General features: G+C 33.0%; 1 protein-coding gene across 1 annotated transcript in view; it reads left to right on the top strand.

Annotated features, from left to right (window-relative positions):
* mon2 (Mon2 homolog, regulator of endosome-to-Golgi trafficking) overlaps positions 1-13880 on the top strand; it is a 749535-nt gene extending 735655 nt beyond the window's left edge. Inside the window, exons 35-36 of the mRNA XM_090397718.1 lie at positions 8664-8746; positions 12817-13880. Coding sequence (XP_090253844.1) covers positions 8664-8746; positions 12817-12983 — 250 coding nt within the window. The 3' untranslated portion in view covers positions 12984-13880. The remainder of the gene's footprint in view (positions 1-8663; positions 8747-12816) is intronic.
* Positions 13881-14359: the final 479 nt, after the last annotated feature.

Here is a 14359-nt window from a genome sequence, read left to right as displayed (position 1 = left end):
CACACAGCTGCATATGATGCTGCCAACGTTCAAAGCAATTCTGCAGATCATTTTCTGAAATGTTGTTGAGAATCTCCATTGTTTTTGCTTTCACATCTTCTACTGACAAAAATGGGTTTCTTTGAGCACACCGACTTGATCATTGGGAAGAGGCAGAAGTTGCAGGGAGCCAGGTCTGGTGAATAGGTTGGGTGCTCAAGCACAGTGATGTTGTGATTAGCTAAAAACTGCTGCACAGACAAAGTGTTATTGGGCTGGTGCATTGTCTTAGTGCAAAATCCAACCATTTCTCCACAATTCTGGTCATTTCCTTCTCACACATTCGCTTCGCACAATTTTGTCAATACTTCAAGGTAATGCTGCTGATTTACCATCTGGCCACTGGGAACCCACTCTGTCGGATATTTAAGAAAGCAATTAACATGGCCTTGAACTTCGAATGACTCATGCTTGCTTTTTTTTTTAGCCTTTGAGATATTGCTGACTTCCACTGCATTGATTGTCGCTTGGTTTCTGGATCATATGTAAATATCCAAGTTTCATCACAAATAATTACCGAATTAATAAATTTGGTTCATCCTTAATGCGTTGCAAAAGGTCCAAACACAGTTCCTTGTGACATTCTTTTTGTTCATCTGACATTTTAGAACCATTTTTGCACAAACCTTTTTCATGTTCAATTCTTCCATTAAAATGCATCGAACACTTTCCCTGTCCAAATGAACTTTCTCAGCTACAGCTCGAACACCCAACTTTCTGTCTTTTCGAATCACATCTCGCACTTTTTAATGTTGTCATCGGTAACTGCTGTGCATGGGCAGCCTAGGTGATCATCATCTTTCATGCTTTCTCTGCCTTCTGAAAATTGTTTGTGCCATTCAAAAACCCATGCATAAGACATGCACTCTTCACTGTAAGCCTCAGTCAATAATTGAAAAGTTTCCATTGTGGATTTTTTCAGTTTCACATGAAACTTGATGTTAGCTCGCTGTTCACTCTTGCACTTGAACATTTTCTGACCGAGGGTAAGAAAACATCTGTATTTGAACATGTCCACTTGTACTGAGTAAAGCGATGGAGTTGAGCCTTGTTCACAGTGACAGGTTAGAACATGCTCTATAACCATCTCTCTGTCTCTCCCCTCCCACTCTCCATTCCCAAGCTATAGGGTTAGTCTCATTTTTTTTTTTGTGTCAGGTCTTGATATATCTATATTTGAGTTGAGAGTCAGCAATTGGAATGAGATTGAGAGAGGTACAGGAATATGGTGTGATATAAAATCACTTGCAACCCAAGTGTGCACATTTTCTCCATTATTATTCATCATCAATATGGATCACATTATGAAGGATATTAAACCTGATATTAAAATTGAAGATGTTAATTTAAGCTCTTTAGTTTATGCAGATAAGGTTATACACCTAAACAAACCAGTACAAATCTGCAGCATTTCCTAACTAATTTGAATCACTGCTGTCACAAATTTATTATGAAAATCAGTAAAAAAAAAAAAAAAACACAAATATTATAAAAATAGGAAGGAACATTGAAACCATCAACTGTATCCTGAATGGGGAACCAGTAGAACAAGTAAAACCTTTTAGCTATGCACATCAGAATTAGCACAACTGGGTTTGATAGGAAGTCAATTGAATAAATTTATATGGAATAAGAGAGAAATTAGTCAAAATGCTAAACCTGCTGTGTACAAGACAGTATTCAAGCTAGTTTGAACTTATGAATCTAAGAACTATGTTAGAAATAAAACAGTTCATGAAAGACTAGAAGCCACATATGTGAAAGTTCTGAGAAAAATTAGGAAAGTGAACAAGATGGCATCAGTGGCAGAATTATATTAAAAATGAGGCTATTAGGAAGGAACCTAGTATTGTTAGAATTCAAGAATATGTGAACACAGCTAATTTAAGGGTCATTTAAATAGAATGGGAAAGGAATGGTGATCAAAAGAAGTATTTGTTGATCTAGGTGGACTGATACAGTGAGAAGTGTCTTAAAACATCTTATAAAATATAAGATCTAACAGTATTGGAGACAGATAACAGACTAATTTGGAGCAAAATTATTGATAGAAAGTTAGTAATAATGTAAACTTTGCATATAGTACTATCATAATATGTTGTACATATCAATTTCCTGATATGTACAACATATTATGTTGTATTATGATGATATAAGATGAAACCTCATTTTACATCCAAGGTAAAACTTATTAGCTTTAATTTTCCAAGTATAACGTTTTATAATTTTGTTGTCATTTTTAAAAGTTTAATAAATTTCTAAGAAAGCCTGTCAAAATAAAAAAAAAAAAGTTAACGGTCTGTTTTGTTTTTTTTATAATATGAATTAGTACTTATATATAGTAACATGTTCATTCGTCCAAAATATTTCTTTCATCACTCAACATCAGATAGAGAATCTGGAAACAGTTTTTGACTACTTTATAATTCTCAAATGGCATCTGATACAAATACCTTAATCTCTTTCACTGATAATTGTTAACTGTTGAGTGAAACTTCATTTTGTGAAAAAGATTGCAATAAAGGAATCTTTTGAGATGGAGAGTGTTGCCAACAATTAAATTTGTGTTTAGCTAGATAAACAATTAAATTTGTGTTTATTTAGATCAGGGGTCGGCAAAGTGGTTATCGACCCCTGGGGGTTCGATGTGGCTATCCAAGGGGTCAATAAATGTCTAGGGGTTCAAAAGGAGGTTTAAATTTTTAATGTTCTTTATAAATTTCTTTAAGTATTTTCTTTTAATTAAATATTTCTTATCGAGAAGCAGTAATAAAGGGTAAAAGAATTATTATTTTCAAATGGAGAAATTTATTATTGATAACATTTATTTAACATGATGGCGGTCGATGAGCAATCAAGGACTGAGTAATGAGCTTCATGGTGAACATTTTATGTTCCTTTCCATCAGAGAGTGATTCTTAGACATTTCAGGCAATTTTCTGCCATACTGTTATTTAAGTTTTAAAGAAACTTTGATGTCTTCTTAATCAGGAAAAACAAAAATTACTTTGATCTTATCCTGGACCTATCTAATGAAGATTCTTTTTGAATCTGGAAGAAATGCACTTCAAACAACACATTTGTTTTGTTCCTGGATCAAAAACATATGAATCACTTTATGACTCTCAGTCTTGGCCTTTACTCTATCCACCACATCTCATCTCCACATTTGTTTTTTCAACACTGCCATCCACAATAATCTGAATACTTGGTAACATTTTTCCATTTTGTTCTGTGGTTATAATTTTTTTGTGAAATGAAAAGTTAAAAACATGAAGGTCTGAATCATCAAAGAGAATGATTTGGAATCTTTGATATGCAACATTCACCAGTGACTGTAAACCACAGTGAATGCACATGCACCATTTTTGAAGTCAATAATAATAATGTCCAAAGATATAAATACTTCACAAGTTTAAGTTGAACTACAGTCAACTCTCACTATAGTAAAATCGTCATCGTAATCAAAGTCCTGATATGTACCATCAAAAGGGTCAGAATACTATGATAGCACTGCATGAGAAGTTTACATTATTACCAACTTCATACTGATAATTTTCGTCCGAAGTAGTCTGATTGCCAATTCTCCAGTATTGTTTTTATTGTCAGCATTTATATTTTGGTCTTCTAAGACACTTGTAACCACATCAGTTCACCTTGATCTTCCTCTATGTCTTTTTTTCTGCCATCTTTTCATCAAATACCTGCTTGGCTAATCTTTCTTCTCCCATTTTGTTTAAGTAACCATACCACCTGAGATTAGTTCTATTCTCACAGATTTTTGAATGCTAACAATGTCAGTTTTCCTAATATCTGCATTTTTAATGACTCAATAATGTCCAAAAATGAAGTCAATAATAATGTCCAAAGATACAAATACTTCACAAGTTTGAGTTAAACTACAAGCAACTCTCACTGTAGTAAAACCATCATCGTAATCAAAGTCCTGATATGTACCATCAAAAGGGTCAGAATACTATGATAGCACTGCATGAGAAGTTTACATTATTACCAACTTCATACTGATAATTTTCGTCGAAAAAATTATCAGTATGAAATGTGCCAGGTCAACACATTTGACATGGCACATTATCTCATATTTTTATATAGATAGATATATTGTTATTATGCATTTGTAGTACAAGCACATGCGATTAGTAATAAAGAAAGAATTAAAAACATAAAAGAAGTTTAATAACAATTTATTGTGATGGATGTGTTTCAATACTGCTACACAAAAAGTCAATATCAGGGGAAATATTTGAAACTGCAATTCTTAGAATTCTGTTTTGAGATGAAACTTATATAAATAAGCATATATTCATTAAGCGCCGAAATACGCAGGAAGCAAAATTTGTGAATCCACACCAATGTGTGATTTTTTCCATTAGAATATAAAAAATAATAAAAAAGAAATAATAAATAATATAACTTAAATACATTTCTTTTAAGATAAAAAAAATCTACTTAGTCTTAAAACATATCTAAATTTGTTTTCATTATTTCACAGCCCCCAAGGGGGGTGGGGGTGGCCCACAGTTTGGGAAGCGCTGTTCTAAGACACTTGTAACCACATCAATTCACCTTGATCTTCCTCTGTGTCTTTTTTCTGCCATCTTGTCATCAAACACCTTTACTAATCTTTCTTCTCCCATTTTGTTTAAGTAACCATACCACCTGAGATTAGTTCTGGTCTCACACATTTTTGAATGCTAACAATGTCAGTTTTCCTAATATCTGCATTTTTAATGACTCAATCAATGATGCTATCTGTAAACTTCTCTATTTTTTTTTTTCAGAACTCTTCAATCTTTGATCAACAGTTTAACTTCTAACCTAGGTCTTCATCATCATCATCATCGCGAACCATGGGCTCACTGCCCATTGGTGTCTGATGCCTCCTTCACTATCTTCTTCCACCTTTATTTCCAGTGCACAGTGTCGCAGTTTCTGTACACCCATTCCACACCAGTCCTTTATATCGTCTATCCATTCTCTATATGGTCTACCTCTTCTGTTTAAACCATCCAAAATACCAAACATAAATGTCTTTATCTTCCGGTCCTCACTCATTCTACAGATGTGTCCAAATAATGACAGCTTCCATTTTATAATCTTCTGCTTAAATAGCTGAAATGTTTTACTTGTTCTAGAGATTCTCCATTCAGAATGTAATTGAATTGAGTATCTCTAGATTAAGCTAATACTCGGTTTTCTGTGTGCTGTCTATTGTCACAATTTTGATCGTTTTATTGTTGATTTTCATACCAAATTTATTATAAAAGTTATTCAATTTTGTTAGAGAATCCTGCAGAGTTGCACTGGATTTATTTAGGAGTATATCATGTGCATAAAGTAAACAGCTGAGACTAATATCTCCAATTTTGATGTCATTTTTTTTTTACCCATGGTATAAATGTCCTACTCCTTAAAAAAATCAGGAATACATATCTGTAATTAAAAAAACAACAACAATAAAACCATTTTTATTAATTATATATATTTGTATTTTTATTTCTTTTTTGCATAGTCTGGGAACCCTGCTCTGAGGCCAAATATGGAACTTTTTCAAGCCACTTAGGTTCTCCAGTAAATGGGATAGTGGTCTCCCATTTAAAGACGATCACAAACATTCATGCATATGATGGGATTTGAACCCATATGCAGTCTCTGGGTTAGAGAACAGACACGCTATCCACTCAGCCTATGTCAATTTCCTTCTTAATATGATCCATATACAATAGATGATGAATAACAATTACGGATAATGTGTACCCTTGTCTCACATCTGATTTAACAACGAACCATCTTCCTGTACCTCCTTCAATTCCATTTGTTTACTTACAACTCAAATATGGACTATATCTTGTTCAACATAATATGTGATTTACACCATATAATTGTAGCAGTTTAAACTGCTTTTCTCTTGGCATCTTGTTAATGTCTTTTCCAGATGTACAAAACTTAGGGACAAATTCTTGTTATATTCTCATGATTTTTCAGCTGTCTGTCTTAAAGTGAAAAGTTGATCCTGAAAACCTCTATTTTGCTCAAACCCAGTTTGTTCTTCTCCAAGTTTTCCTTAGTCTTAATTTTTCTTAGCCTTTTCTCAAGCTTGCTTTCATAATTACCAGGGACACTCAGCAGGGAAATTCCCCTGTTATTCTCACATTTCAGTTTTATTTTATTTTTATTTTAACAGATGGGTACTATGAAAGCTCTATACCAATGATCTAGATTTTAACCTTCTGACCATACCTTTCTCCATGCATTTCTGGTTCAAAATGACCTCAAATGCCTTCTCACATTTCACGTTTTTGTATTTTAATTGCAGATATGTACTCCTGATTGCATTTCTCTTGAATATTTATTACCGCTGTTTTTCACTTCTTGTTTTATTTAAGTCTTTCAAAATATCTTTTATCCATATCGAAACTTTTCAAATAGCAAACAGAACTTTTTTCCACCTTTCTGATATTTATTGTCTGTATTTGTACCAATCTTCTCAAGAATTATGTTTAGCTACTTTTACACCCTAGTTTTTTATTTTCTTAAGTCAAGCATCATAACACTTAATCCAGATAGGGATTAAATGTTATGATGTACTGATGTTCTCTTTTGAGGTCTACCTTGGCCTTTTCTTCCTATTGGTTTATATTTTATTAATTATTTTGGATAATATCAAATGTTGGCCATTTGGTTTACATGTTCTATCCAATTTTTTGTTTAGTTTTTCTTCTGTTGATTTTATTTTAAAATAGCTTCATTATTTTTGATATGATAATGTATTTTGCAGTTCTTCTCATTTCACTTGTTTTTATTCTTTGTTTATTTATTGTCCAAATTTTGCTGCTATCTTGTAGATACTGCTAAAGTATTGTATATTTTTAAGCATATTTTTTTTTGTGCAAGATTAGGATTAAAAGTTCTATTTATCAGTCCTGTAACCTGCAAAAAATTTGTTGCAAGTTTTTCCACTTGGTTATGCTATAAATTAAAGATACCAAGAAATTATATACTTGGTTTAATCCTTTTATCCAAGTGTAAGCAAACAAGTTTGTGCCTGAACTATTTTCAGGACTAGAGGCTAATGACTTCACATCACTTGCTTTAGTATCCCATAATGCAAAGCACATCTCCTTGCAGACATGTCTAATGCTATACATTATGGGAAGGATCACTACCCAGACCAGTTTTGACCTTTATAGAGGTCTCATCAGTAGGAACCAGACCCAGTAGTGATACTAAGGTTGAAGTAATGCAGAAGTCATATTTTCATATACGAGTAGCCAAAAGGTGTCACACCTTATTATTAAAATACTCTGGATTAGGGAAAGTTGTTGCACGTTTTTCCACTTGGCTATGCATTAAATTAAAGATACCAAGAAATTATATAATTTAATCCTTTATCCAAGTGTAAGCAAACAAATTTTCACCTGAACTATTTTCAGCACTGGGGCAACTTGTATAAAGAGGCTAATGACTTCACATCACTTGCCTTAGTATGAAAATATGATTTCTGAATTACTTCAAACTTAGTATCACCTCTGAGTCTGGCTCCCACTGGGTCTGGGTAGTGATCCTTCCCATAATTCATAGAACTATACATGTCTGCAAGGAGATGTGCTTTCCCCAGTCCTGAAAATAGTTCAGGCACAAAAATTGTTTGCTTACGCTTGGATAAAGGATTAACCACACTACCGGCCAAATGTCTATAGACGTCAAGATTATCATGGATGCGAAGTGCATATTAAAATTGTAATATCATTGATATCACATTGAAATATATGATGGATACGAAGCGTATGAGCATGCTTATTATTTGATCCACAATGGATGATATAGGTGGTTAAACCAATTATGTAATTTCTTGGTATCTTTAATTTACTGCAAAAAAATTGTAGGTTTTAATTTTCTATCCTTTTCTTCTTCATGTGATATTTTACACCCACGGTAATTAAAAGTATTTATGTGTTCTGTTATTTTATTATTAAATTCCACCTTCCAGTTTGACATACATGCCATGCATGAAACTAATGGTGATCTAGACTTTTAAATCTCATACAAATCAGCACCAAGATAGCAAAGTTAACTTCAGCTAGTTAGAAGGAGCATAATATAAGTACAGAGTAATGACAGTAAAGTCAGTGCATAACATGTAATATTTTTCAATCGATTCAGTGAACCATCATAAAGTTCAAGTATTGGTTTGGAGATCTCTCACAAATTCAAACTTTTAGATTTCATGAAAAAGACAATTGACTTTGATACTTCCTTAGGTGTGATGGAGAAGGGGTGAGGAGTAAACTTTTTACATGAAGAGTGGTGAGTGAGTGGAATGTATTGCCAGAATGTGCTGAATGCTAGGAATGTAATAAAAGTTCTGCTATGGTATGTTACTACTGATTGAGACCTCCTGTATTGAATATGCTGACTTCACAATTAGTTTGCTTATATTTTTATAAATACACCAAGCTAATAGCTGTTGCATTAAGAATTTATTGAACTTCCTGTATGTTTTCTATATCTTAAAGAAACTTTGCATATCTTAATGAAATATGTTAAACTGGATGAAATTTTGAAACAGAACATCCATGTATTTTTATTGATGTTCAACATTACAGACATAGGATGGCTGAAATCTCTTTTGTCTTAAAAGCTGTAGCTACTCTCATAGCATCATTAAAGAAAGCACCGCCTCAGAATGGTGAGTATGTTATTTGAAATATTTTAATGTATTTTTTGCCTCCCCCATTTGAGCCAGTTTGAACTTTGAATCTAAGAGCTATATTAGAAATGAAACAGTTGATGAAAGATTAGAAGCCACATGAGTGTTTGTGATAATTATATTCATAATGCATGCTTTCTTAGCAACAAATACAAAATATTATATTTAGGCAATGACAATTAGGGAAAATTAGCTATAGTATTCAACATTAAATACGAGTGTAATCTACTTGAATGACATTTAGTAGAGTGATGTGGGAAAATATCAGAATAGGGAACAATCTTCTTGAATGACATCTAGTAGAGTGATGTGGGAAAATATCAGAATAGGGAACTGGACGATGAAACTTATTTGTGTGGAAGATCCCACAGAAGGTTCTACTATGGTAGAAATGGAAGAATTTTTTGAGGCATTAGAGAAGGCAGCTGGCGATAAAAAAAAAGAAAAAGTTGGTCCTTGTTGGAAATCTAAAGACAGCAGAGTAAGAATGATAATCACACATATAGAAATGTTTGGGGAAAATTTGGAGAAAAGAGAAAACTAATAATAATGGCAAGTGCCTCCTGGATTTCTGTTCAAGACATGGATTAGTTATTGCTAAAAGCATGTTCCAATATAAAAATATCTACAAATTCACATGAACAGAAGATGAAAGAAATAAGAAAAGTGTCACTGACTATGTTATAGTTGATAGCGATGTTTTCCCACTGGTTCAGAACACAAGAGCATACAGCAGATTTGAAATAGAAAGTGATCACTATTTAATTTTGAGCAGGATAAAATTGAATTTCATATTGAAAAAAAGGGTATGTGAAAAAGTTTTAAAACAAATCAAAATTGAGCAGTTTTCATAGGTGAATGGTAGACTCAGATTACACAAACATAATTCAAGAAAAAGTGAAAGAGTTTGAAACAAGAACCAAACCTTGGAGATTTCGTGGCAAATCCTGAAGAAAACATCGATTAATTCAGCCATCAAGGCATGTGGTGAGATTGTCTGTAAGGATCGAAAATTCAGAACTCCATGGTGGGCATAGGAAGGGGTGAGGCAGTGAAGGAAAAGAAGAAAGCATATTAAATGTTCCTGGCGAATAAGTCAGCTTGTGCTCTTAGAGAATAGAGACAAAATGTGAAAAACCGAACTGCTGTGTGTAAAGCTAAACAAAAGTATGAGAAAATTTTGGTAAGAACATAGAAACTAAATATCAGGAAAGTGTCAAAATATTCTGGAAGCTATTGAAAATGCTTAAAAATGGAGAAAAGAATACTGTAAAAGGAATCAGGTGATAAAGGTGGCATGAAAACTGAAGATAAAAATATATCAGATGTCTGGAGTTATTACTTTGAAAGATTGCTAAATGAAACAAGCACTGTTAACATGGTGGTAGAAAACTTTCCTCATGAATACATATCCATACTTGAAGAAAAAAGTTATCTTAAACCTGAAATGTGGAAAGTCAGCTGGAGTGGATGAAATTCAACCAGAAGTGCTCAAATGTGGATGTTTTGATTATAAAAGTTTTATAATAGCTACACTGCATAATTCAGAAGGCCAAATCAGAGGGTCGAATTGGAGATGATAATACTGAATGTGAGAATTACAGAGATATTTCCTCACAGAGGTATTTTCAATAAAAGTCTTGCAATGCAGTGCAGTGCAGTGGCTGCACTAGTATCATCTCCAGGGCCGTCTTAACAAGTTTGAACGCCCCAGGCTAAATAAATTTGGTGCCTTAATCACATTGGATTGAGCAATAATTAAATAATACATATAATTAATTAAATAACTTTCATTGCAAAAAATTTTATTTTAAAATATATTGATATTGCACATTTTTATTTAATTCAGTAATATTTATAATATAATAAAGGTAGTTTATTTGCATTTATAAAAATACACACAATAGAAAAAAAAAACTTCAAAAAATTCTAATTAATTTTTTTTTTTGTGGCATTTACTTTCTGCAAATCTATTTATAATTTCACTATGATCTATCCTTTCTAATATATCATATTCGGATCAATGGCGCCCCTGGGCCATAGCCCATTTTGCCTAATGGATAAGAAGGCCCTGGTCATCTCTGATTCCTTTTACAGCACTCTTTCCTCCATTTCTGAGCTTTTTTTAACAGCCTCCAGAATATTTTGCCACCTTCCTGATATTTATTTTCTATGTTCTTACCAAAGTCTTCCCATGACTGTTGTTTAGCTAGTTTTACACAGTGTTTAACTTTCTTACAATTGTCTCTGTATTCTCTAAGAGCACAAGCTGACTTATTCATGAAGAACTTTCAATATGCTTTCTTCTTTTCCTTCACTGCCTCTTTAACTTTCTGTGTCCACCATGGAGTTCTGATTTTTCTATCCTTGCAGGCTACCTCACCACATCCCTCTCTGGCTGAATCAATGTTTAATTCAGGGCTTGCCACTAAATCTGCAAGGTTTGGTTCTGTCCTCAAACTCTTTCATTTTTTCTTAAATAATGTTTGTGTATTTTAGTCTACAGTTTACATCTGAAAACTGCTCTTCTTTTCAATATGAAATTCAATTTTATTCTACTCAAGTCTAAATGGTGATCACTTCCAATTTCAAATCCTCTGTACACTCTAGTGTCCTCCATCAGTGAGAAAACATCACTATGAACAATAACATAGTCTTTCACGTCGCCAAATTGAAGCCTTTGGCTCTTCATATAATTAGTAATAACATAGTCAATGAGACTTTCTTATTCCTTGCATCTTCTCTCTATGTGAATTTGTGCACATTCTTATGTTGAAACATTGTGTTAGTAATAACCAATCCATGTCCTGAGCAAAATCCAACAGGTATTTGCCATTATTATTAACTTTTCTCTCTTTTTTTTTTTTTTTGCTCTTTTCTCCAAATTTTCCCAAAATAATTTGTGTCTGACAATCATTTCCTACTCTGCGTTTTAGATTCCCAACAAGGACCAACTTTTTCTTTTCCATTGTGTCAGTTGCTTTCTCTAAAGCCTCAAAAAAATTCCTCCATTTCTATGTTGGTGGAACCCTCCATTGGACCATAGGCATAAATAAGTCTAATTGTCCATTCCCCCCCCCCATTCGGATATTTGCCCACATCACTCTGCTTGACATTGCCTGCCATTCAAGAAGATTATCCTCATATTTAGTGTTGAATACTGTAGCTACTCCTTTTCCCTGATTGTGTATTTTGTATTTATTGCTTAAAAAGATCTTATCAGTTTTTGTATTTGTTTGTTTCAGTAACTCCTATTATGTTGATCTGGTACTTATCCAGTTCTTCTGCTAGTTCCATTTCTTTGCCATTCAGGCTTCTTATGTTGATAGTACCATTCTTGAAGTCTGGTGATGTTGTATTGGGACGTGTTTCAGGATTTGTTCCAGTAGCTGACTTTTCACTGTTTGCCCTGGTTCCCTGGTGAAAACAATTGGAGCCTTATTTAATCGGACAACACTCCATCTGCCATGAAATTCTTTCATGTTCTACCATCATTTTACATTGTGGTTTAAGTCACTAAGAATACATCTTGGTCAGCTAAATCTCAAATTGTCAGTCCATCCTCATTTGTTCAGTATCCAGATAGATACATAACAGGGTACACCACAAGATTAGACATTAGGTCAGAAGCCCTGGTTGGTTCTCCGCATTCCTTTGAAAGCTATGTGGAGGTCTCCTCTCAGTTATACATGCTTTGACCTTTAAACACCTCTACTATGGGATTATGGATACATAATCCCCATAGAAACTAACAATGATCACATATACCAGATTGTTTTGAATTTTTATATCTATAGTTCCACTACATTTGAATATATTGTAGGTCTCTCTCTCTCTCTGTGTGTGTGTGTAATATTATAATGAAATGTCAAGTTTTGTATTTGGTATATATTGTTATCATTAATTTTTTATACTTCTAGCATAATGAAACAAAATACACACACACTTTGCAATTGCCAAAAGTTTATGACACATTAAATCAGAAAATGTGATTTGTTTTTTGTGAAAGTTGAACTGTTTATCTGATATGCAATGATTTATCTTTTCAGTTGATTGGAGCGTGTGGCAACAGTTGATATCATTGTATCCCCACTTAGTAGACTGCACAACATCCACATCTGCTCAAGTTTGCCGATCACTACGAGAAGCCCTCCATGAATATGCTGACTTGCTTTCTCCTCCTGTACTTCATGTCCTAAATGGAAGCCCTAGCTAGCAGTTAATCACATGTGTCTATTTAGGGCATCATTCCACTTTGTAAAATATGCAATAAATTCCCATTTCACAAATTGATGTTGAATTTTGTGATGAAGTAATTATATTTAAAATTTGATAGCTAATTAGGCATGTTTTTGTATAATGCATCTTTAGTACCTTCATTGGTTACAATTGTTATTATTCCACTGTTTGGAATATTCTACTGCATTGGTATCTTTGCCAATCAGTGCCTTCACATGGCCTATAGTATGGCTTTATTAAATCACATTTTACAGCTTGAATGTGATATTTATTAATTTTATACTTTGTTATTAAAATAATTAAGGATCTTATTTTTGTGTTTTTTTTTTTTTGTTTTGTTGTATATTTCTAGTGCTGTTGTTATTATTTAAAATATTCTTCTAGTTGGTTATTGTATACAGAAGTCTGCCTCCTATAGCTTGAGATGCAGCATAGAAAGCTTCAGCATATATATATATATATATATATATATATATATAAAGTACCAAAAAAGGTGCCATTACATGTGTACTTTGTGATAATCATGTATATTACTGTTATGATTGGATGGGTGAACTGTGCACTGAAAAGTGAGAAAAAAACTTTTCACTAATTGATAATCTTTGTAGATATATCTAGAAGATAAATTTGCCATTTTTTAAATTAAACTGAGTCTTTTATTTTTTGACTTGTTCATTAAAAAAATGCAGTTATTATAAATGCAGTTCCTGTTTGATAAGACAAAAAAAAGGGGAATAATGTGGTAGTGATCATCATACCTAATGTACTCTAATCATTTTTACCATTTGCTGATATCACTTGTACAGTGAATCTGGACTTTAAAATATCAGATATAAAAAGCTTATTCAAATAAATATAACATATTTTGGAAATTTGCTAGTTGTATGTTTTCATTTCCCAAGAGTTTTGGAGCACTATTCATGTAAAATTAAATTATACTTGATGCAGTTTTAGTAATAACATATAAGATTTTTATTCAAAAAGTTTTGCTTGTAAGTTGCACAGACCAAACTAAGAAAATAATGTTAAAGTCTCAATATAGCTGTGTTCAACAACATATCTTGCTGCTCTATGTGCTGTACTCTTTTTGGGGCTGTAACAGACAATCTTGTTGGAAGTTTTCCCCTTGGTTATACTATAAATTAAAGATACCAGGATATTACATACTTGATTTAATCCTTTATCCAAGTGTAAGCAAATAAGTTTGCGCCTGAAGTATTTTCAGGACTGGAGCAACTCATATATAGACGCTTATGACTTCAAATCACTTGCTATATATTATGAGAGGGGTCACTTCTCCAGACCAGTTTTGACCTTTATTGAGGTCTCATCAGTGGGAGAACCAGACCCAGA

This window comes from Typopeltis vanoorti, chromosome 1 (assembly GCF_054136105.1).
Source record: "Typopeltis vanoorti isolate ZY-2024b chromosome 1, IOZ_Tvanoo_1.0, whole genome shotgun sequence".
NCBI classification, from domain to species: Eukaryota; Metazoa; Arthropoda; class Arachnida; order Uropygi; family Thelyphonidae; genus Typopeltis; species Typopeltis vanoorti.
This window is presented reverse-complemented; position numbering and strand designations above follow the sequence as displayed.